The 25,018-nt window shown below is 48.7% G+C and overlaps 2 protein-coding genes across 3 annotated transcripts in view; one reads left to right on the top strand and one right to left on the bottom strand.

The window, feature by feature from the left end:
• The window catches only part of LOC144155058 (dopamine receptor 2-like), a 401,831-nt gene that overhangs the window by 161,276 nt on the left and 215,537 nt on the right, over window positions 1–25,018 (bottom strand). The window lies entirely within an intron of this gene.
• On the top strand, window positions 14,310–16,206 carry LOC144171351 (uncharacterized). The gene has a single exon (XM_077700974.1). The coding sequence runs from the start codon at window positions 14,458–14,460 to the stop codon at window positions 16,132–16,134; it is 1,677 nt and encodes a 558-aa protein (XP_077557100.1). The 5' UTR covers window positions 14,310–14,457; the 3' UTR covers window positions 16,135–16,206.

Genomic DNA, 25,018 nt, shown 5'->3' with positions numbered 1-25,018 from the left:
ACCCAACCCGCATCGGTCTACATCCATCTCAAAGGATACCACACCAGACCTTACGTGGGCCTCGCCAGGTCTTACAAATTCATGGGTACCCTGCTCTACAACGTGGGGCAGTGATCACTTCCCTATTATCATCACATTTCGCGGCAAACGAATCCGGGACGGGCGGAACAAGAAACAGTGCACCCACCTTAATGGGTCTTCCTTCCGAGATCATCTGCTTCTATACGCTACCCCTACATCACTTGCAGCAATGGCTGAAATTATACGGAAATCCTCTGCTGCTGCATTGGAAACTATTACATGCGATGAAGATTCCCCTACCTTTGACAATCACCTCGCCAACCTTTGGAAACGAATGCAGTACCTCACCCAGCTCTACCGCTCTACTGGAAAAAGGCACAACATACTCCGACGTATCCGACATCAGTACAAGGTCATTAACCAATACCAAAAAGAACTATCAAGCGACAACTGGGTAAATCTGTGTCACAACCTCGGGAAAACACCAGGTTATGTTTCTTTATGGAAACTTTACCGCAGCCTTGGGGACAAAAAACGCAGTAAGACACCAATAATTAGCACTATCATGCTGAACAGCACGAATCCCGTGGATACCGAAGAGTTGCTGCTCAAAAGCTTCTTTCCACACGAATCACTAACTCTCCCACCCCCTCTACCCGAATTACCGATCCCGGAACCGTGCTCCGACCTTGTAAGCCCCTTCACAATCGCTGAACTTTCTACAGCTATTCGCCAAGGTAGACCGAAGTCTGCCCCAGGACACGACGGCATACAATGGACCCACCTCCGCAACCTTCCAGAACCAGCACGATATAAACTCTTGGAACAAATCAACGATTCCTGGGAAACCGGGCAGGTACCTCTATATCTCAAGCTATCCCTTATCTATCCCATACCGAAACCTAACAAAAAACAAACCTCTCCTAACGATTTTTCCCATCTTCGGCCAATTTCCCTCACACCTGTCCTATGCAAACTCATCGAACGACTCATTAACAATCGAATAGTGCACTACCTCGAGTATGTCGAACCATACCTTCACCCAGCGCAAACTGGTTTCTGCCCGAATGTCGGCACTACCGACAGCCTATGGCTGCTGCGACGCGTCATTAATCGCTCAAGCTGTTCGAGACTCCCGGACTATGTACTCGCACTGGACCTCCGAAAGGCCTTTGACTGTGTCAGTCAGAGAGCCATCCTCGATGAACTTGCTAAAGCCTTTCCTAGCCAACGAGCACAGACATGGGTCCAAAACTTTCTAGAAGCCCGCCCCATCAAGCTTCAAGGCACATTTCCAGGTTGGACTCCTCGTACCTTCTACCTCGACAGAGGAGTTCCTCAAGGCTCGATCCTCAGTCCCACACTCTTTAATCTAGCCATGACTAGGATCGCCCGGAACCTTCAAAGAGACACTAGTGCGAGATTGACTATTTATGCGGACGATATGACAATATGGACCGAGTCAACGGACTACCCGAATGAACGAACTATGATTACGGCCCTGCAAAATGCAGTAGAAAGCATTGAATCTACCCTACCGGATCTCGGGCTTTCCTTAGCTCCTAATAAAACCGAATTTCTGTCCGTTTTTGGCCGCAACCCAGCTCCTGACTTTAGTCCGCCTTGCATCATCGTTGGCACCACACCTATCCCCGCCAAACTCGACCACATTCGCCTACTAGGCATCCCCGTCGGTTACAAAAGTAGCCCGACTATATGGCTGAACCAATTAAAACAGAAATGGAATTCGACTCAACATGCCATACGAAGACTATCTAATAAGCATGGAGGAGCAAAGCAAAAAGCAGTGCAGACACTTGCCCGCGCCGTTGCAGTCGGTATTCTTACATATGGAGCCCAATCTTACACATTGAATTGTACCCAACGACGTCCTTCACAATGCGACTCTTCGTACAATCACTGGCTTACCACGCCATACAAAAATCTCTAACCTCCAATCTGCGGCTGCCCTTCCACCAATTGAAAAAATTATTCAAGAGCAAACCGACCAATACAACTTCAAGCGTAAACTTACCCATCAAGGTGCTATACTCACGGCCTGGGATAAGCAAGATCACATCCCCTTACCTGACTTCCCGATACCTATTCCTCCTGGCAACGACCTCTCCTGACCGAACCAACAACAACTCACCCCATCACCCGCACAACGGCCATTCCTAGACAAAAACGTTGTCAGAGGCTATTCAGCACAAAACAACCCGACGAAATCGACATTTATACTGATGCCAGCCTGACACCACCAAATGTTTGAACTGCCTGGGTTTCCCCAGATGACCGAACCATTAGAGGAACCCGACACTCCAAAATTCCTGTAACACCCACGGAAGCGGAACTACTTGCCATTACCCATGCTCTTGACTACTTGATGTACGACCACCATCAACCTATACCAACAAAGATCAGAATATTAACCGATTGCTACGAAGCATTTCAAGAACTTCGACGACCATTTTCAACGCACCCTTCCGTAAACCAAATTATCCGGCAAACAATGACCCTACAACTGCATGGCACTCAAGTCCGCATAGACTGGACTCCTGGCCATGATTTGGCGGCACCGGGGAATCAGGCAGCCCACGAAGCTGCGCAGGAGGCTTGCTCTTTCCTATCCTCCGCTGACCTCGCCGTCGCCCAGCCTTCAGACCTTCCTGAATGCTTGGACATGAACGAAAATATCAGCGTACCCCCCGCCATTCGCATACACCGGTACAAACACGAAAAGAAACTCCGACTCAAGCAACTTACGCCGAAGGATCACGTTTCCAACAGGCCTTCTCTTACAAGAACCCAAGAAATATTTATTAACAAATTCTATACAAATGCATCATTTTCACCGGAAACAATTCGCAAATGGTACTACCCCCACATCAACCCAAAATGTCCATACTGTCAGCAAGCCGTCACGGCTGATTTGCACCACCTAGTCTGGATATGCCCCAAATTATCTCGATACCGGAATTTCACTTCCCCAAACCCAGATCCCTCAACCCGTATCGATCCCCTCACATTAGATGAACACACCCTTAACCTTATAATACGGTTCACCACTAAGAGCGGTCTAGCGCGAGTTATATAGCGATGGCCTACACCAGTGAATGGACCATTCAATGCTGAACAATTGTCCTGTGGAAAACTGATACCGCCTCCCGAAGACCACGAACTCATACGAGCCCCCTTCAACCATAAATCCTCCCCTCCCAACTCCCCCACAAGGCCTCCGGCCTTCCCTTTTTGAATAAAAGATTTTGAATAAAAGATAACAAAACAACTTTGTTTTGTTTTTGTCGTGTTTGGCGCCGGCCGCCGAAGCGCGAGGCAGTCTTTATCTTCGTCCTTTGTTTCTGTTCTTTTTTTAGCGCACCACCCCTCGATGCCATTGTTTCACCAGATTTTTAGTTTATATCCCTGAAAACAAATGATAATATAACTTCCTTATTAAAAGAACGCTGCACTGTTTGTGCATGTACCTGTGTCCTGTCTAAAAATTCCCAAGCACTTTAAAAAATGGTTTGTGAACTTCTGTTGACATTTTGTTGAGTTCTTATTGATTCAACAGAAATTCAATGCGGATTGAGTTGACACATTAAGAACTGAGCGGAGTTTTCATTGTGGTCTGCACAATGATTTCTCTAGTGTAGCGTTTTTGTTCACTTTTTGTTTTATTCTCAGAGACCCATGGTAGTTATTTGTAGGCAAGTCATGAGCAAATGATACCATATGCTATCCACGCACCTAGACATGGACAGCCAGGTGGATTAAAACTTTAATACCCACTGTCCTGGACGCATAAGCCTAATTAGGTAGCAGAAGCATATTTTTGCGCAGTGTGAGTGTATAAAATAATGTTGCACTTTTCAATGAAGTTGCATTTTGTATCGGTAGCCAGCTTTCACAATGCAACCCTCAGTGCTTTCTTGTACCGGTACGTATATCCCTGCTGAAAATATGGCGACAATATCCGTACCGCATGTATGATATCATTAAGATTTCAATGACATGTCTTCTATATCGCAAATATTTCAACGCATCAGAATAAGTTTTATGACATGTCGTTGACATCGCAAGGATTCAACAACATTTCGTAGTCCTTCAACATCGTGAAGGTCCAATATCGCAAAACTTTCAACGACTTGTAAAATAAGTGTAACGACATGTCTTTGACAACATAAGGACTTCTACGAGATGACGATATACTGTAAGATCATAAAGGTCTGATATTGTAAAGAGTCAAACGGCATGTCGAAGAAGATCGACAACATGTTTATGATATAAAGTTTTCAATGATGAATCATGGACGTTCTACATTGCGTCTTCAAGGTATTCTTATGACATGTGACATATCGCACAAACCAGCCTGGCATGCCCTGTGCTTTTTGTAACATATCGCAGACAATATACCTTCTGCATTGTCAGCATTGGAAGCATGGAAAGTAGAAGATACAGTATACAAGATAAAGTACAGTACGAACTCTGATAATTTCCACTTTCAGTTTAATCGAACGAAATTTAACTTCTCGTTCAGCCTGTTGTTTTATCAATGTTTGTACAGTATACATAATTTAAACTCAGCCAATCAGGTTTGCTTTGCACTTAGCAATGTTGACGTGTACGACCCGTGCAACCAGTATAAGCAGCATGTATATACTTGCACGCCTGCATACGTATACCCTCCTATATATACTTTGTGTTCATGCCATTCGTTGCGGCAGTATTGCTTCGGCAACGAATCCTTTAAAACGGCTTCGAAAAAAAATGTGCGATACAAAAAAAAAAAAATGACCCCCCACAATTGGCACAAAAACTTTCCGAGTTTCGCCACAAAATGCTTCGCATTAAACGCCAGAAAATTGGCGCCAGAGAAGTGACGCTCAAGATAATCGACGAGAAAAAAACCTGTCGGGGATCGCAAAGATATGCCTCTCCTACAAAAATAATTTCGCTATAAAACTGCACTACAGGTGCGGACACACGGAAGTTGTCTATACAGAGTAAGACCATGCTGTAGAGTCACGCCATCACCAGTTGCCACGATCACCGCAAAACATCTTTCTGAAGAGAATGAGTCCTCAGTACTCACGCGAGAAAGTACTCAATGCGTACAGAACGGTACGGCCGCGGTTAGGAAATCAATTTTGCCGGTTGGTGCCACGTACATATGTTTCCCGTAATACCTCGCCCCGCACTCATGGAAAACGACTTTTCGACGATCACTGTAGCCGGCAAACAACAAAGCGCCGATTCTTAATTCGCCGAATGGATCTCACCATACAATGCGGCTATTTTTTATCACCGAAAAGCTTCCCTTTGTCTAGTTATTTATGGAGCTTCATTACTTACGCGAATTCTGCCACGAGGTCTAAGATCAGGCGCGAGCTCATTTTCTATTTTGGGGGCAAAATATTTTTCAGCGCGTATTTTTTTATTTTCTATCGCTAATGTCAATCACACATCTATTTTCAATTAAAGGAACACTGCTAATACCACTTACGTGTTGATGTTTTTCCCCGAACAAGCCAAATGTTTTTAAACAATTTCGTGTTAAGAAACCGCTATTTAGGAACACAAGTTCAAGCCCACAGAAGGTGTGCGCTTCTTTCAGGGTGAATCGGCAAAAAGTGAGCGCAAAAAAATGCGCGCCAATCCACCCTGTGAAGGCGGTTGGAAAGCGAAGCTGTACACGACACCCACAACAATTACCCATCCGACGTCACTTGAATTCACACAAGTGGCTCTAAAAAGAGTGAAACCAGAGACAATTAAAAGCACTTAACCAGACCCTTTATTACTTTAGAGATATTCTTTTCTAAGATTAAATCAATGCACGATTCATGAAAGGTGGTTGCTTGAGTTGTATTGGTGAAGCACATTGGTGGAAACTCTTTTTTTTTATAAAATTAAAGGAAGCTCGAACCCGATGTTAGATGGTCTCACATCTCCTCGTCCCTGCCGCCACCGACGGAGGCACCGAGATCGACGGCAGATACGGAGAAGTCAGATGCCTTGCGTTGGTGTGAGCGTCCTTTAATTTTCAGAACTCCTAGCACATGCACAAGGCGCGAACACGGCCGCTAAACGTGCCGTGGGCGGAGCGCACAGCGGTGCGAGATGTTCCGTGACGCTACCACGTGAAATTCGGCGAGAACGCAGTGAAAAAACACGCAGATGTGCTCGGTGAGTGCACCATCTGTCTCCCCCATCTACGCGTGAACTCGTAGTTCAATCGGTAGAACAACAAACTCTCGCTCCGTTTCTCTATTCCTTCTGGGTTCGATTCCTGTGGTGCAAGTAACTTCCTTTATTTGTTCGCGGGAGTTTTCTGTTGACACCAACGGTCGCAAAAGAACCCTTGGGCGTAGAGGTAAAAAGCTTCGCTTTAAAACAACAACGCAAGGCCGGGAAAATGCGTATAGATGGTATTCACATGAAAGTTTATCGGGCGATTTCTTCTCTTGACCACACTGAAAACCGCCAAGACAGTGCCCGCCGTCTCTGCGCATGAGTCTGAATCTATCAGAGGTAAAACAACAGGCCCCGGCGCCCGTCATATGCGCCGTTTCCACGCAATTCTCGGCCGTGGCGTCATTGGATATGAATGAATAATCGCAATGACATTGTGTGATGATGCTCTACTTGCCCTTGAGAACTCCCCATCATCATGGGAAAATGGAGCCGCAGATGTGAAATAAGGATGCACGTCGCACGAAATGCCTACGCTGCAGCGCAGTTGCCTGCGAACACGGACATCGACACAGGTGCACGCGCACCATGCCCACGGCAGAGTCGTTCCGTACAAAAGCCAAAGAAGGCTTCCGAAGAAATTGTGAGCGTTCAAGGACACGCCCATTGAGATCAAGGACACGCCCATTGAGACAAAACAGGAGCGGGTGAATTGTTAGCCGGGAGACTAGCGACATCTATCAGCAATAGGCCGAGCGGCCGAAGGAGAAAGGAGCTCGCCGGGAGCTGAGCAATCTGGGGCCGATGCCAAAACACGACAACTGACAATCAGCTGATCTGTGCCGACGACTTTACTCGTGTATCGCGACAGGTGAGCTGTAGGACGCTCCGCGAAACATTACACAAGCTCGGTGGGACAAAATAATGCTGCTGCTTGCTGCCCGCACAATCGCTGCCCCACAACAGCGCTACTGCGGCGCTCACTTTGCAGCCTTTGAGTCACGACCAGCTTGTACTCGCTCGCAAGGAAGTCGGGGTTGAATTGCAGCAAAAGGTTGTCACAGTGATGAACGGAACAGACACTCTCTTCGTCTAACCAACGTTAACGCGGCGCACCATGCGTCGTAGAATCACTCGAAGACGCCTAGTACAAGAAAACCACAAACTGTGTCGCGAGCAGACCGACAGACACGGAGGAGTCGCGGCCGCCTGCGATACGTGCAGCCCGTGCGTACGACGTCGCCTTTGCAACGGGGACGCGCAGGCACCAGGCATGGCGGCGAACACGCATGGTTGTTGGCATGCGCGCCATGCCAGTGAATACAACCTATACAGCGGAGAAATGGGGATCAATCTCAACGCTACCAGGTGCAGTGGCATCGAAAAGAACTAAAAAAAGCCAAACAAGCAATAACGAATTCGGAACGCGGAATCGCGAGCATGGAAAGGTCGCCATCATATATAAAGCCGGTCGTGGTATTGCATTTGCCTCCTTAATCTTCATCGCGAGCCTGTAGTAGGTTGTTAAGCTCATGGCGGGGTAACCATGCCGGCTTTCCTACTCAGGAAAAACTAAGGCTCGTCATTCGCTCATAGCCTTGTGAAAGGTTTAAAAAAAATACGGGAAAACATGTGCCTTGAAACGAGATGCAGGAATAGAAGTATGAAAGACGATACTTCGGCTATAGTGCCTAGGATATATACTTCGGCTCTAATAACATGACTGCAAGAAAGATCTTTTCCCCTTTCTTCTCTCTATATATATCTCGCTCGGCTGCACAGCACTGAAGAATTTCGGTCGTTCATAGCAAAAACACCCTGCATTAAAGGGACACTGAAGTGAATTTGTCAAGCACCCGGTTTTGTTTGCACTGCTTATACTGGCTCAAATTACCATACTTTTCATTGTTTATCCGGTTGATAAGTCGGTAATTATTTTATAAAGCGGGACAGAAGAAAAACTACCATGCGCACCAACCAAAGGCTGTGACGACGGGATGAGATGCAAGGTGAGATGCACCTTGATTGGACGATGTCCAAGGTTAGCATTCAAACAAGTTTCGGTTTCGGTTCTGTAAAACAACATGCTTGACATCCGACGGCACCGTTGGATGGGCATTCTCCATATCTCACTAATCGTCGTACCGCGCTTCTGCCATGTTGTCGGCTGTAAAACGCCTAAGATAAGCCTCCCAGGACGGATTGGAATCCTAGCAATCACTAGCCGAGGCCTACGCAGTGGATGTACGCCCTCTGCGTCACCGCAGACGCTCAAATGCCATGCGCTTTTCCCGTATATTGGGAGCTTGCCTCATTCATGCCTGTATCGTAAAAAGCGTGTTCGCACCAGGCCAAGGGTCTGATGATTCTGGCCTGTGCCCACTGCCCGCAAGTAGTCGGTGCTTGTGGCAACAGCACGCCAACGAGAACTCGCTAGCGTGTCAGCGAACTCGCTCGTGGAGCAGTTAACGTTACGGCCCAAAAATGGTGAACTCAGTTTAGAAAACATGGCTGCAAACGAAAAAATCAGCTTACAAAAAAAAAAAAAAAGAATGAACGGGGATCTGATCTTGCGACTTGCAAAACAATAATCCTAGCACTTCAAACCACTCGGCCACGAGCCAGCGCTGCCGAGGTTCGATATATAAGGTATATAATGTACAAAGAGTTTACACTTTTATTTCGTTTTAGCATTTCGAGCAGCTTAGGTGACTATTTTTTGTATAGCGCTCGTGCAGTAAGCATCCCCCAAACTTCCACAATATCTCACGTCTAGCAATTGCATTTCTTAGACGGAAAAGCGTTCGCAGAAGTGTAGTCGTGCTGCTGACCGCTGTGCTTCTTCACCCAGCGCAAAAAAGTGCTTCCTGCTCCCTAGTTTTGCGCTGTACGGTAAAAGTTTCAGTTGATTTTATTTCTGTAGTACCTATATTGACTTCGCTGACTCTTCTCCCGCCTTCAAGTGGCCTTAGGTTTTCCTACTAGCGTACCAGTCAGCGAAGCGTCGCATGTGCACTTGTGCAGCGCTTGTATGGAGCGACCCGGACTCGGAGCTTGATACAGTGTACAAACTAACAAAGTAAAGAAAGGCACATGCTTCCGTTCACAAACGCGTGACTTAGTTTCAACTGAGCGAGCGATTTGCGACGACCCGTCGGCGGCTGGCGGACTAGACGCTGGGCCGACTGACTCTGTCGGAAGGTCGGGGAGCCGTGCAGTAGGGCAGCCAATTGCGAGCTTATCTCCTTCTGACATCACACGAAAACGCCACAGCAAATGGGCGAGGGTGCAGAGAGGAGGACAGAATTTTCGAATTGATTTTTCTACTAAATAAATTCGCGAGTGGTCGAAACATGGCCTATGGACTCCGGACTACAATTTGCGCTAGTAATCCCGCAATGTTTAGAAATCACTTCAGTGTCCCTTTAAAATTTTCACGGGGACGTCATTTCAACGAGGCCTGAAGAAACAAGTTTAGGTATGCTGCTGTATCCGGAAGCGACGGGTCTGATTCCAGCTACGCACGTAACATTTAACGAACAGCAATAAATACGCTTAAAAAATTGACTGCCAGACACAATTTCACATTTAATGGTGCTTTTATAATGCATTTCCTCATTCTTCTCTATAATGCAGTAATGCAATACTTTATGATAAACCATTTCTACGGTCTAGAAGATCTCTGAAATATATTTTGCGGTCTCCGGCGAGATAGGCCAAAGTTTACGTAGGACATTGCAGGCGGCTTCAGTATCCCCGTCAATCTTGTGCATAGCTCACATCCTACTCCCACGTAGTCCGTTCTTTTATTGTTGCCAACTTTATACCGTAAATTAAACTGCTTGTTCTATTAAAGAAATAAGAAGACACCAAGTTAGCCTCTGCCGGTAGATTACAGTGCAGTAAATGTAGATGTACACCCGGCAGCAAAATAAGCCGGGGCACGCCGGCACGTGGCAAAATGCATCGCCGCGGCATCTGACGTTGCACATCTGGTGTCGAGACATCCATTTGCGCGTGCGCGTGCAACCAAGCTGCCAAGCAGCCAAGCTGATCACATTCAGCGTTTGGCCATAGGGGTAACTTTCTTCGCCCATGCCTGCTCGCACACGGCTTATGCGGTGAAGTGTGGGTTGTTTGCTCTGCCCCGATCCAACAGATAACATGTCTTGCCCGTCTCGGTGGCGATCTTGTGCCACATATATCCCATCGCGTCTTTGTATTTTTTGCCTACAAAGGATTTGGTTGGTATCTAAAGATGAGCTCACCACTGAAAATAATTAAGGCTAGAAATAGATTATTTGAATAACTCGCGATGAGGAGTCACCTAGCACAAGTTCGAAAGCAGGTATTGACGAAAAAAAAAAAAAACGCGAGCCGAAATCGGCGTGCTCGTGGGTGACAAAAAAGAACAAAACTAGTAATAGGTTGCAATAGGCGTTGAATTGATTCACACAAACACAGACCAAACGTTTCGCGTTTAGACAGCCAAACAAGCGCTATCGCCCTTAAAACTAAGATATCGAAATCTCGTTGCAATGCGCCTTTATCAGAGCCAGGCAGGTAGGGCAAAGGAGGCTTCACCCTCACCGTTTGCCGCCGAAGCGTGTGCCAGCGAAACGTGTTGAGCACAAAACGTTACCCTAATTAAGCGCTCATGCTATCAGCTTTCCCGCTTGAAGCGAAAGAAAAGACAGGATTAGTATACAGGAGTGGGACGCGCGACGCGCACATTGGCGTCTCGACACCAGAAGTGCAACGTATGTCGCGGCGGAGCATTTTGCCACGCGCTCGCGTGCCTCGGCTTATTTTGCCGCCGGGTGTACGTACCACTCGCGGCAACAGCTGTTACATATGAACACAGAAAATACAGAAAGCATGATAACGGATATCGCGGCCGCATTCGCTTTTTCGAACTGGGGTTTGTGCCGTCGCAAATCGAGAATGTTGAAAAGGGGTTGGTCGAGTTAGTGTAGGCAGTTTCCTGAGGCAGACGTATAAACATACGGAAAACGCAAAATAAATGTGTCCGGGACCTCCTGCTGAGCTAATGTTTTTTTCAAAAATGCACAAACATTAGCTCGTATACATTATTAAACAGGTTCCTTTTCCACAGCAGCTGGTAACATTTGTTTCGCTTACGATTTCGTCCCACTGTTTTGGATAGTTGTGAGTACCGTCAGAGGACTTCTGTGAGTAAACGTAAGACCAGTTGCCTTTTTCACTGGACAGTTTAATTGCACACGACAACGAGCGGCAGAACACCGAGATTACTGGCGCAATCTGGTAAAAAAACGCGTCCGGCCATCAGCCGCGATGTGAGAAAATTGCGGGAATAGTTTTTATCACTTCTCCTGGGCGGCAGCACCTCCTTTGCTGGAAACGCCTTGATTAACTTCGCAGTCGGTCTCCCTACAGGATGTGCGACGCGATATTTTGCGTCATGTAGAAATTGACAGAAAACAAGAAAGAGAAATGACATATTTATCTCTAAGTAAGCAAAGCATCGTTTGCCGTCGAACAAAATCGCAAAAAAAAGACAGCTTGAATAGTGCGGTCTTTCAGTTGAAACAAAGTCATTCCGTCTATGGTATCTCTTTAATTCTTTATGTACGGCGAAATGTAGGGCCTGTTTATCACGCGCTCAGCGTTTTATGTATGGTTTGTGTCCCCGCGTTGCTCAGGTTTCGAAGCCGTATACATTAGTCAGCCTTAAGAATGATGAACCAATGAACCAGTGCACTGACCACATAAGTAAGCGTCGGCTGTGCAGGGTAGTGTGCAGATACCCAGAAAAAACTTTAATCTTTGTCGAGCAGTCTAACCGTTTATTTTCGGGGTGCTTGTAACGCACATTGATCAATTTTTCAAAGCCTTTTCCTACGTTTATTTTATTATTTTTTGAAGACCGTTCTCTGCATGACTCTCTGGGAACTCATGTTTGTGAATCCCAGCTGAATGATTGCACGTAATGCTAAAAGTGTTAGTGATCCTAGTCCACAGTAACCGTCCCTCCCCTTCTTTTCTACCTGCTCAGTGTGCTGTTATTGCTACAGTAAATCCAATGTGTCCAATGTAAGAGCTCTCAGAACGAACGCGACTTCCCCTGTTCCCCGAAAAACAAGCGCAATTGGCTAACACCGGGTATCGCGCGCGAGGAGCACGCGTGGGCCCTTAATGCCAGATACTGAACGCGACCCACATAATAAGACCGCTGCCGCGCGGCCGCGCTAAGTGCCTGGCTTTATATCGCTCCGTTCGCTTCCGGAGGCACTTCCGTTCCGCTCGGGCTGCTTTCTGCGGGCGGGGTGTTAAAATGCGAAGATCGTGCGGCGTTCGTAAAGGCCGGCTTCCCCATCTCGAGAACAAGTGGGAATTAGCAGCTTCCTCGATCTCCCCCGTTCGTTCGGTGTTCCGCGACGGTGCTCGCGAGCTGACGGCGCTGGGGCGCGAAGAAATCTCGAGCACGATTGGGCACCCACTCCAGTCCGCCGATTGCCACATATATACGCTGTTTGGCTTGAGAAATTGAGTAAAAAGGTTCGATGATTCGCAAGCTGCCGCACTTGCCCACACAGAATCGATTTGCGAGCCGTTTCGAGTGCGTTTTTTGAGCGACCTTGACCACCGCTTGTGTGATATTTTGTGTGGCGCAAGACAAAGTGTACTGCTTCCCACGCGCCGTGTATTTAAGGATAAAGAAAGTTCAGAGGCGGAATTCTGAGTTGTGCTTGCTTTAAAGTTTCCGTCCAGCATCCGTTCCATGTCGTGACGTAGTTCCGGTTGCGGGGCCTCTGACGCGTGCTCTGAAACCCACGCTCCGCGTTGCTTGTTCTGCGTCGCATCAGTGACGCCCGCCGTCAAGGGCGTTGTGTGCCCTTTCTGACCGTGTGAGCTCGTTACCCGCCGCGGTGGTGGAGTGAAGCCCATTCTCCATGGTGCGAATTTACCTGCGAATTCACATCTGCGGTGCCACTGTGCGGCGAAATGATCTGTTTGTTGCTGCCGAAGCTATGAAAACAGGTTGTTTCACCGCACGAGCGGCGCCGCAGGTGCGAATTCGCAGGTAAATTCACACCATGTATATCGGGCTTGACTACCGCGTTATTGGGCTGAGCACGAGGACGCGGGTTGCATTCTGTCTGAGGCGACCGTTTTCTGATGCAGGCGAAATGCAAAAGCGCTCGTGTGTGGAGATTTAAGCCCAAATTAAACACGTTAGGTAGTCTGGATTACGTCTGGTCCTCCTCTACGGTGCGCCTAATAGACCAGGTGTAGTCTCGGCGCGTGGATAGCCGGATGCCCCCCCTTCCCTCAGCCCGCATCAGTGAACTGACTGAAAAAGCGGCAGAATACGCTGTCCAACTTAGCGACGCAAATTGGATAGAGAAATGCAATTCAGCTGCGCGTCAAATGGGATCCAAGGGGACATGGCGCCTTTTTCGCAGTCTTATTGACCCAACTCAGACGAGAGGGGAAACACAACGTCAACTCCGAAGAGCCCTACACGGGTACCAAGGTACGACGACCCAACTCGCGGATACTTTATGTGACAGATATCTCTGCCGCACGGAAGACCCCAATGGACCTGAGTATCAATACGCAGGCAAGCAGAACCCAGACATGGATGCCCCCTTTACACTACAAGATCTTCGGGCAGCTTTAGCTAAGATGCGCCGAGGTACGGCCCCAGGAAGAGACCGTATAACAGTCCAACTATTGGCGAACCTCTCGGACTCGGCCTACTTGCAACTGTTAGATTACATAAATCAAATCTGGGACGGCCGTCCACTCCCCCCAGAATGGAAGACCTCCTTGGTCACCTTTATACCCAAAGCAGGAAAAATTGTTAATATTGATAATCTGAGGCCAATTTCGCTCACCTCATGCGCGGGTAAGCTCATGGAGGCGATGGTCCGGGATCGTCTCTCTCCACACATTGAGTCCACGGGCCTCTTTGCTGACACTATGTTCGGGTTCCGCCCACATATGTCAGCACAGGACGTCCTTCTCCAGCTACACCGCGACGTAATTCGGCCAACTACAATGCGACAAAACGATAAAGCCATCCATGCCCTAGATCTCAAGGGGGCATTTGACAACGTCCGGCACAGCAGCATACTAGAAAACTTAAGTAGAACGGATTGTGGTCAGAAAGCCTTCACGTACGTCAGAGATTTCCTCTCCAAACGTCAAGCATTCCTGAGGATCGAGGATGAGGAGCACGGTCCATATTACATGGGTACAAGGGGTACTCCACAAGGAGCGGTCCTATCGCCGCTACTCTTTAACATCGCTATGATGCAGCTGCCGCACAAATTAGCTCGGGTAGAGGGTATACAACATGCCCTTTACGCCGATGACATAACAATCTGGAGCACAGAAGGCAGCCTTGGGGAAATGGAGGACCGCCTTCAAAGGGCTGCCAGCATTGTCGAAAGCTATGCTAATGACTGCGGCCTCCAATGTGCCCCAACAAAATCGGAACTTTTGCACATTAAACCCAATCCTAAAGAGAACACAAGGCTTTGCATCTCTTTAACAGGTGGTTCTATCAGAGAAGTGGAAGAAATTAGGATCCTGGGCCTGCTTATTCACAACAAACTTAGTCCAGAGACCACCATTGCCAAACTGAAGCGAACAGGGGAACAGGTCGGACGGATGATACAACGCGTATCCAACAAGCGCGGCGGGTTACGGGGCAGGGACGCACTCCGGCTCGCCCATGCCTTTGTAACCAGTAGGATCCTCTTCTCCGTACCCTACCTCCGTACGAACAAACAACACGAGAACAGCATTGACGTCATCATTAGGAAGGCCACAAAACGAGCCCTTGACCTCCCGGTGGCTACCTCCAACACCAGGTTATCGGCGCTGGGAGTGCTCAATTCGTATCAAGAGCTGAAAGAGGCTCATCTCACAAATCAGTACACTAGACTCGCACAAACGGCGTCCGGGCGCCACTTGCTTAATCGCCTACAAATCAAACATGAGTGCATCCCAGAGGAGACGTGCAAACTCCCAGAGTTGTGGCGGCACAGGCTCTGGGTGCATCCACTTCCGCGTAACATGGAAAAGCACACTCACGAAGGCAGGAGGGAAGCACGCGCTAAGACCCTGGAAAGGAAATACGGAAATGGGCGAGGTGTGTTCTACGTTGATGTGGCAGGACCGTCGCCTCTAGGGTTCTTTACTGCCGCTGTAATTCACAGGGACCAGCAAGTCGATGGGCTCTCCTACCGGGCTCTTAACTCCACGCAAGCCGAGGCGATTGCCATAGCGCTCGCCGCCTCGGACCCGAAGTCAAGGACAATAATCACAGACTCTCGCCGAGCCTGTGAAAGCTATTTAGCGGGCACGGTACCACCCTTGGCCTACAGAATTTTAAAACGAGTGGTGCGGTTCGTAGACCCCGCACCTAAAGAAATTGTGTGGTCTCCGGGGCATCAGGGTCTGAGAGGTAACGAGGCCGCGCACGCGGCTGCCCGAGCGCTTACACACCGGGCGCCTCACCCATGCTCTCCCGGCTCGGAGATTAGCAAACCACTTCTGCGGTTTAGAGAAATCGTAAAACATTACTGCGATAACCGCCGGCTTTACCCAGCCCCTGCAAAGGGTCTGAGCAAGGCCGATGAGCGAATACTGCGGCGCCTGCAGACGAACACATTTATGTGCCCTGCAGTAGCAAAGCATTTCGACCCTAAAACCGATGGGCGGTGTCTGCACTGTGGGGAGGTGTCCGACACCTTCCACATGGTGTGGGCATGCCAGCGCAACCCTGCGTTATCCCCCAACCCTTCCCCTACCAGAGAGGCATGGGAGGCAGCCCTGCTCAATTGCTCGGGGCTGGAGTCTCAAAGGGCTCTAGTTCGACGGGCGAGAGTGGCGGCCTTGACCAATGGGGTCCCGGAATAGGGACTGCACCTGTGCGGAGGGCCACATGCCCTAACTCTCTTTTATTCTGATCAAAAATAAAGTTTCACTCCTCCTCCTCCCCCTTCCCTGTGCGCACTTAGACGCCAGCTAGCTATATTTTTTTTCTCTGAGTACGAGTCAAAAACTCGCGAAGCGGGGAATTTCATCGCACTCTATTTTCCGCGGTGGACGTATATTCAGCATTACCGCATTTTTAACCGCAACGCGACACCGGGATTTAAAGTGAGCAAGGAAGTGGAAGAGGAACACGAGAGTCGCTTGCAAAATCTGCTGAAACATTGATATGGGTCCGAGTTGACCAATGTACTTGGAAGGAACGTTTGCGACCCGATACGCCACCCTAAAAGTCGAGACACGTGCCATGAGCCCAAATAAATTCTTGCTCCTCGAGTCTCGAGCGCACGCACCATCCGCCGTGAATGGTTGATTTCGCTGCGCTCGTGTCATGCTTGCAGTCCTGGGTAGTTCCGCTATAAACATTTAATGATACTAGGGGCTGTGAAAACCTAATTTCGACAGGTAGGCTAAGGAAACAAGTAGATGTCGGCACTCTCAGTCGACGGGAGACCGAGGCGTGCACGAGGGCACAAAGCGCCCTCCGCTAGGATTCCCGGGGATGAAACTAGACCGCCTTGTTCGATGCCAGGAACACCCGCGAAGCTCTAAGCTTCAGTTTGTTCTATTTCCGGAAGCCTATGGACTGGACAGCAGCTGTTTGGGTCGCTCCCCCCCCCCCCCTCCCTGCTCGTGACTGCGGTCTACAAATCATCTATTATGAAGCGGCTCCCCGAGGAAAGCCGCCATGTGGCTTAATTATGCAGCGCAATGATCACGTTCATCTGGAGAGGAGGCGTTGACGGCCATGCTACTTTGTCCGTGAACGTGTTCGGCTTCAGCGGTGCACGTGTAACAGCTGGGCGCGCAAGTGATTGGAATCTTCAAAGGCGAGAAGTCGCGCAAAAGCCGGCGTGCAAGAAGGAATACAAGCCGCGCACAACAAACTATCGCCCAAACAGCAAACGCCGGCAGTGTTGGCTTGGAAAGCGATTTTTTTTAATTTAGTCAGCTGGAGAATGCCAGCTGTATTTATGAATTATGAACGACGACGGTGGGTTGATTGATTGTGGGGTTTAACGCGCCGACGCAACGCAGGCGATGAGGCGCGCCGTAGTGGAGGGCTCCGGATTAATTTTGACCACCTGGGGATCTTTAACGTGCGCCGAAATCTTGTACGCACGGGCGTTTTTGCTTTTCGCCTCCATCAGAAAAGCGGCCGCCGCGGCCGGGAACGACGGTGGGTTCCCGAAATGGAAAGAGAACAGCGACGGGCACCAACGTAATATCTTCATCTTTTCACATATTGATATTCCACAATTTCAGTGTGCTTCCTGCATGTCAGTGCTTTTGTACTGCATTCACAATAATTTTAAATTAGGTGTAATAAGGTCAATGTCTTTATTAAGGTTCCAACTTTGCCCAGAACTGCTTTAAAAAAAAAATATCGCGAGTCTGCTTCTCCACAATGCACAGAGAAGGCCATCCGGTACGATCCCAGCGGTCAAACAGACCAATTACGGCACCATGCTGAGATTTGGCTCGACAAGTTCTGTCTGCGTGGTGAAATTGCGCAATGCAAGCGTTACAATTCGCATTGCGCGATCGCGCAGCGCAGATCACGTTTTTTATTCAAATCATCAACCTGACCTCTTCATTTGCCAAATTTGTTCCCGCGGTCACCGCAACTGGTGAGTCAGGTGCACTGCGGCAAACCAGATTCATGGAAAAAAAATTTTTTTTTTTTTTTGGTGCGAGGAATATTTGTGCCGATGTTCTCATTTAAACATACCAAAGAGAAAATTCTCAAAGTGAAGGCTCTGCTATGCGGATGTCGCTAAAGTTGCATGCTCATTTAATCTTACTTACAGCCAAAACAGAGGAAGTGTCGCGCACTTGTTTCAGAAGCAGAAAATTAGAAATATTACTCTCTAAGGCTGTCCAGCGGTCAAGTTTCCCCACAACGCACTGGACGGATCAATCCATGCAGCCAACAATGACGTTTCACCAAACGAAGATGTCGAAAATACGATTTGACTTAAAAGTTCGGCTCGGGCTGCGGCATCATCACTCAATGCAAGCATGACGTACTGCGGTGCATAGTTCCACAGTTCAGAACACATTTTTACTCAGCTGTTGCTGTCACTCGCCGAATTCGCTTTGTTAGTGGCACGGATTGTTCACTCGAATGCATTGAGGGAAAGCTGAACCAAAGGACTGCCCTAGAGTGTATGCCACCAAACAAAGAACCAATAAAACAGTTTTAGTGACGTCTCGCTCCGTAAGCGAGGATTATGCGCACAAGCGTGTCGGATGCTTTATAAATGTTTTGACTAGACGGTTTGGCTGAGCTAACGACGGAATATCGTGTGAAAGCAGCCTGCATTCCTGCTCAAAAAGAGTTTACCGATACCTCATTGCCTGTAAATGGTCATCTCTGTGCATGTGTAACATTTTCGGCAGGCTATCATAGTGCGCATATATTATTCAGAGTACGGCCACAGATTTCTTGTGGTCAACCCTCGGAGTGAGTTCTCTATAAGTGATTGATTCATTAATTGACTCCTTGGTGCATGCCCCAGCAGCGTCTCTAGCAACGCTCGCTGCAGCAGAATACATACCTGATTATAAAGTTTTGCCATATGCTTTACTTCGGGTATGTGCTACTCTGTGTATATGTGTCACTTTGCTAGAATATCAGCAGCGGCTGTCGGGGATATGGGCCGGACTACCCGAGCTGCAACCTAACGTTTCGCTTTGAGGCCTTACGTCATCCTTCGATTCCTGCCCCTTGAAGTACATTGGGTACAATGAATACATTTTCCATTGTGTACCGGTTTACGACGTTCAATCTCGTGGGAATATCCACACTAGATATTCCCTGGTATTTAATCAGTGCATCCTTCCAGTAATGATGTACGGGACAGAAACTTGGGGTCTCACTAAACGACTTGAAAGGAAACTTAGATCGGACCAACGGGCTATGGAAATGAGGATGCTAAGGGTTACGCAAAAACAACTAGGAAAACAACTGCGTGGATTAGGAACGGACTAAGGTGGAAGGCATTATAGCTCAAATTAAGCGAAGCAAATGGGCATGGGCGGGTCACATCATGCGTATGAGGAACAACAGGTGGACCATCCATTTAACAGAGTAGCTGCCAATAGATCGTAAACGCCATTGGAGTCGGCCGAGGCCTCACTCGATGGAGAGATGAGCTGCGAAAACTTTTGGGGAAAGGGTGGCCTCAGCTAGAACCCGATAGACGTGGCTGGAGATCTTTGGAAGAAGCTTTCGTGCTGCACTGAGGCTGACGACGATGATGGTGATGATGATTCTCACCCCGCAGTCATCTCTGCTCCGTCAACAAGCCATCCGAGCTCTGACTGCGGCAGTTTCATTGTTCACGGAAACAGACAAAGGAGCAGCAGGCGACAGGGGTAAACATCACGGGCAGCATTAACGGCACGAGCGTTCAAGATGGCATACCCTAGTAACGAGGCAAATAAGCAACACATAAGAGATCGAGCTGCTTCGACTCACCAATGGAATACCGGAGCAGCGGTACGCCACCAGGCGCCGGCGCAGTTCTGTTCGGTCACCGCCGGACAGTCAGGAGCTCGTGGAACGTCCGCGCACGATGCATCCACGCAGTCAAGAGATCACCCCTTGCCTCGCGGCCCACAATGCACCGCTGCTGAATTGTGGGAACCGATTCAAGCTAGAACACCGTCGCGAGAGAGAAAGAACCCGTCCTAGCCGGGATGGACAGGATGCGTCCCTCTTGGGAGCGTGTGGCGTAACAGCGTCCATGCGGGAAACCTAGCCAAAAGGGGTTCGCGTGGATGTCTTGATCCCCGAAATTTGAAAGCGCGGCGTTAGGTCTAACGCCCTAAGTTTACACCAAACGCTAAGTTGCGTTCAAGTTGAGCCTTACGACATGCCAAGCAACATCATACTGTACGTCGAGGTACGGGTACCAGTTGACGACGTTAGCTTTCAAAGCGTGCCGTTTTGCCTAATGTCAGGCCTTCGCATACCCGTTTCGCCCCTCCTTTTTCTACGCATCAAACGAGTCATATACTCAAACATACGGGATCACGAGAGCGGCAGCGTTCTGCTGCTTCGCTCCCGTGCCCGGTGTTTGCTGCATGGTCGTGGCCCGCCCACGGGCTGTGATCGAGAGCGGCTTCAGACAGTCTTTCCAGTTTCACCGAGTGATCAGGGTTGCCCGTAAAAAAATTATTTTATAAGTAACTGCAATTTTTACAAATATACGTTTACACCTAAACGCTTTCCGAACATTTGTTATAGTAAAAATATGGTGTGAACCTTTACGTGTGTTTTACATATACGCGGTGAGCCTTTGAAGTAACTAAGAAGAGAGCCAGGAGACACCGTAGATGGTTGATGTTAGTTCAAAGTACAGGTTAGCGCGTACGCAGGTGCGATACCAGCTATCCAAACCACTGCTTTTGTGGCAGCTCTGTCTAGATGATCCATTTTAGTTTGAAGTTCACATATAGTCCCAACGTGGAGGTATATTTTCGGTGGTGCCATTCTGTTTCACCAGCAGCTCAAATATAAAAGGGACCCTGCAACACCTTTTTCAACTTTTTCTTCTAAATCTTAAATGTTTTCAGAATGTACCCAACAGACATATCCAGTTCGTAAAATGAGGGGTCACAAAAAGAAAAGCAAAAACGCCCGCGTGTACGAGATTTCGGCGCATGTTAAAGATCCCCAGGTGGTCAAAATTAATCCGGAGCCCTCCACTTTGCCGCGCCTTATCACCTGCGTTGCGTCGGTGCGTTAAACCATACAATCAATCAATAGGGGTTCACAAAGTACCTCCGACAAAAATTACTGCTCTATGCCCATCAGATAACTTGGAAACATGCTCAAAAGATTCTTGTCTTTCCCGAGTCTTAGCGCTCTTAAGCTCTCGAATCACGCCATTTCAGCAATGTTGCGGCTATTGGCCGCTTTTTTTTTTTGTTGCAGCAATACGAGCATTCGATAGCCACTTTAGGCGAAACGCAACAAAGCAACGCAGAAACGGAAAGCGGATAGTTCTGCAGCGACGAGCAAATGACGCTGCTCCGCTCTGTGCTCGTGATAACTACAGCTTTGATAATACTTCCTGACGCGTAGGAAAGAGAGAAAGCGTTTAACGGAAGTGTCGCAGGTCCCTTGAAGCCGTTTTTTTTCCGTGCTGCAACAACGGGCCCCAACTAAACGGATTCCGTTTTCTTCAAAATCGGTTATCGGGAAGAGGCCGAACTCGCTCCAATAGGAACTATCTACGGAATCTGTCCCGTTCAATATCGTTCTTGCATCACACAGAGAGGAAAACAGTCTGAATGGCCCCAGCATGCAGAACTTTTATTGCTGCACGAAACATCTTGTCACTGGTCATGCAGCAGATTTACAATATTCGTTTTTTTTAAGGGGGGGGGGGGGGGGAGTGGGGAGGCGGGGGGAGGGGGACTATGAAAGGATTCGTTTCCCTTTGAGGTAGCACGTGCAATGTCTTAGGTATGCACATTTAGGTACAGGCGGCCGCAGAATAAACCGGACCAAGCGAGTGGTGCGCGAAAACTATCGGCGCGACACCTTCCGGCCCAGCGCCTGCTGTCGAGATTGCGGAGGGCGCATGCATGTTCCTCCCTATAGTTTGTGCATGTCAGTTTCCTTGATTTCGGCTGCAGCACTTCGTTCCTCTCGAATGCGACATGCTTGGCAGCAGCCGGCAGCGTGCGGCATGCGCTGATGCCGCGTAACGGTGCGTTTATTTGAGAATGTTTGTTGCGCTCTTTTTATCACTTTGTTGACTACAACGCAAACTGGCGTTGAAGAAAGGCTACGATAAAGATTCACAATTGACTGAACCAGTGCTGGTAGTTTTGCGACAAACAAAGAGTTGATATCAAGAACTGAAAACAGTGATGGTTTATTCGCTTCGGAAAAAATAGGCCGAAATACACAATTCTGCGTTGTAAGTGAATTGCTATCGAAAAGCAATGAGGCGTTTCCCTCCATGCCACCCAATGGGCAGTGATAGCTATGAAGCGTATAAAGCAAGTAACTCGCCCTGCATGGCCATATTCGTGAAGAATCCCGTCCCGCGTCCCCATCAAGCAACGGAGGCACATCGTGCGACTTTTCATCGAAGGGACTACTCAGCGGGAAGTTTGCCGCCTCACCGAAAGCTCTAGGACATCTGTAAGCAGCATTATCCAAGCTTACCGCGATAATCAGGGCAGACTCATTGACGCAGAGCGCAGCGGGCGGCCTAAAGTCACCAGTGAGGAGCAGGAACTACTGATTGTCGCCGCCGCTGTGGCAAATCCCTTCCTGTCTGCAAAAGAAATTCGACAGGAGCTGTCATTGAATGTCTCTTGCGAGAGAATTCGAAGACGACTGAAGGAAGCGGGACTCGGGAGTTGCGTGGCAGCGCAGAGACCGCACCTGACGGACCGCCAGAGGCTGGAAAGGCTGGAGTTCGCCCGTGTGGTGGAGCAGTGGACAACGGACGAGTGGAAGGAAGTTATATTGACAGAGGAGTCGACTTTCTCCACTCGCTGGGATCAACAGCGGCGTGTTTGGCGTCCGATAAGCTGCAGGTACGAAACTGAACTGTGAAACGTAGCTGGTAATGGGCAGTCTAGACGATACATAAACTACTACAGCGTAAGAAGACAAGTTGGGAGCACGGTTTAATGTGAAAATTGCTGAGCATTCCTTCGGGGGTCCCGAGTGCAGCGGTAAGCGTAATTGTTAAGGCTAGCATTGCATAACAGCCTGTTAATAACTGTATTTCGGAGCAACCGATATACAAGAATATGCAGAATGTGAGCTAGTTGGACCAGTATTTAATCAACCGATATACAATGTTACTGCAAATTTTATTCAGCTGGGTTCATTTGAAACGTTTTAATAGCAGTTTCATAAGCACCGTTTGTTAAGCGTTTCTTGTCGCTGTTTTTACGAAACACTTCAGGTAACCAGCATCGGCCAACGGGGCATTTTGTAATTCTCGCAGGGGAAAGCGGATGAAATTGAAGCATAGTTTTATACAGGATACTGTTGGCCTACGTGGCAGTGGGGGTGCAGACTCCCGCTAATAAAAAATGTGCCAGTAATTTCAATCGATATAGTAAACTATCAATCACGGCGATTGTCCTTTCATTGATTTAGCCATTATACCGTCCGGATATCTTTTAAGCGACTCTCGGAGACATCTTTCCTGAATGTATTTAGAATACGAATTCGCTTTATTTGTTTTTCAGATACCAGCCCAAAGCGTGCTCTCAGATACCAGCCCAAAGCGTGCTCTCAGTGGGCGGTGCTCCGTCAACGTATGGGGCGCAATGAGTGCGGGCGGCCTGGTACCCCTTGTCAACATTTCTGGGCCATTCATTGCTTCCCAGTACTTCAACATCATTACGACAAGACTTCTCCCCTACGTCCTGGAAGGCCTGTTCATGGACGGGTGCTTCATCCTGAAACAGGACCGAAGCCCTGTCCACACAGCACGAGCCGTGACCGCATTGCTCGAGGACCACGCGGTGCAACAGCTGCGGTGGCCTCCGTGCGGGGCAGACCTAAATCAAATAGAAAATGTGGGGGGATTATGAAAATGAATCTCTGTAAACGAAATGACCTCGGTCGCACGGCGGACGACTTGTGGCAGGCAGTGGAAGATGAATGGGGACGCCTGCGCTCTCGTCCCGAAATCATAAAGTCGCTTTATGAGCCGCTCCTCTGACGCATTCGTGAAGTTATCCAAAACGACGGAAACTTTACACACAATTAATCAAGGAGCCCACTCAGACAATCAGTGATGGTTTTTCTTTTATTCCGAAACGAATAAATCATCGCTGTTTTCAGTTCTTGATATAAACTGTGTGTTCTTCGCAAAACGACCATTACAGGTTTAGTCAAGTGTGAATATTTATCGTAGCCTTTCTTCAACGCCAGTTTGCGTTACAGTAAATAAAATGATAAAAAGAGCGCAACAAACATTCTCAGATGAACGCACAGTTACGCGGCGTCAGCGCATGCCGCATGCTGCCGGCTGCTGCCAAGCATCACGCCACTCGGTAGGCGCGCCGCGCAAGGCGCCGCCGCGCGTCGCATTCGAGAGGAACGAAGTGCTGCAGCCGAAATCAAGGAAACTGACATGCACAAAATATAGGGAGGGACACGCATGCGCCCTCCGCTATCTCGACAGCAGGCGCTGAGCCGGAAGATGTCGCGCCGATAGTTTTCGCGCACCGCTCGCTTGGGTCCGGTTCATTCCGTGGCCGCCTGTACGTACAATACACAACGCACCTTTTCCAACACCACGGCGCTCCTGAGTGACCAACTGAAGTGATCGAGTGTGCAAATTTGGTGAATGACAAAGCCCAGCCTATGCTTTAACTAAAGAAAGTGCATGTATGCAAGGACAACACGCAAGGCGTGAATGGCGTTTTGCATTGCGCAATGTGCCTGGGCAGCGGCACTTTTAACAGCGAAGCTATTGCTGCTGGCTGTAATGCGTGCGGTGTGCGACGTCATCAGAAAACCCCGGGTCATTGTTATTCCCGCCGTTTACCGCGCACGTGCCTCACGAGAAGTGCCCGGCGTCGTCCAGGCTTCCGCGTGGGGCTCGCAAAATAACCCCAAGAAAAGTGGTTCATGTGCGTCCGCACCTCAAGGGGGGTCGCGCTCCAGACTCCCAGTTCGCGAAGCCGGTTGCCGCCGGTTGTAGCGCGTGCTGACGCGTTCCCCTTTGGGAGAAATGTGAAAGCCTGCGGACAA

This window comes from Haemaphysalis longicornis, unplaced genomic scaffold (genome assembly GCF_048455015.1).
Source record: "Haemaphysalis longicornis isolate Haplotype H1 unplaced genomic scaffold, Haemaphysalis longicornis Haplotype H1 scaffold_1, whole genome shotgun sequence".
NCBI classification, from domain to species: Eukaryota; Metazoa; Arthropoda; class Arachnida; order Ixodida; family Ixodidae; genus Haemaphysalis; species Haemaphysalis longicornis.
Note: the sequence above shows the minus strand (reverse complement) of the source record. Positions and strands in the feature narration are given on the sequence as shown.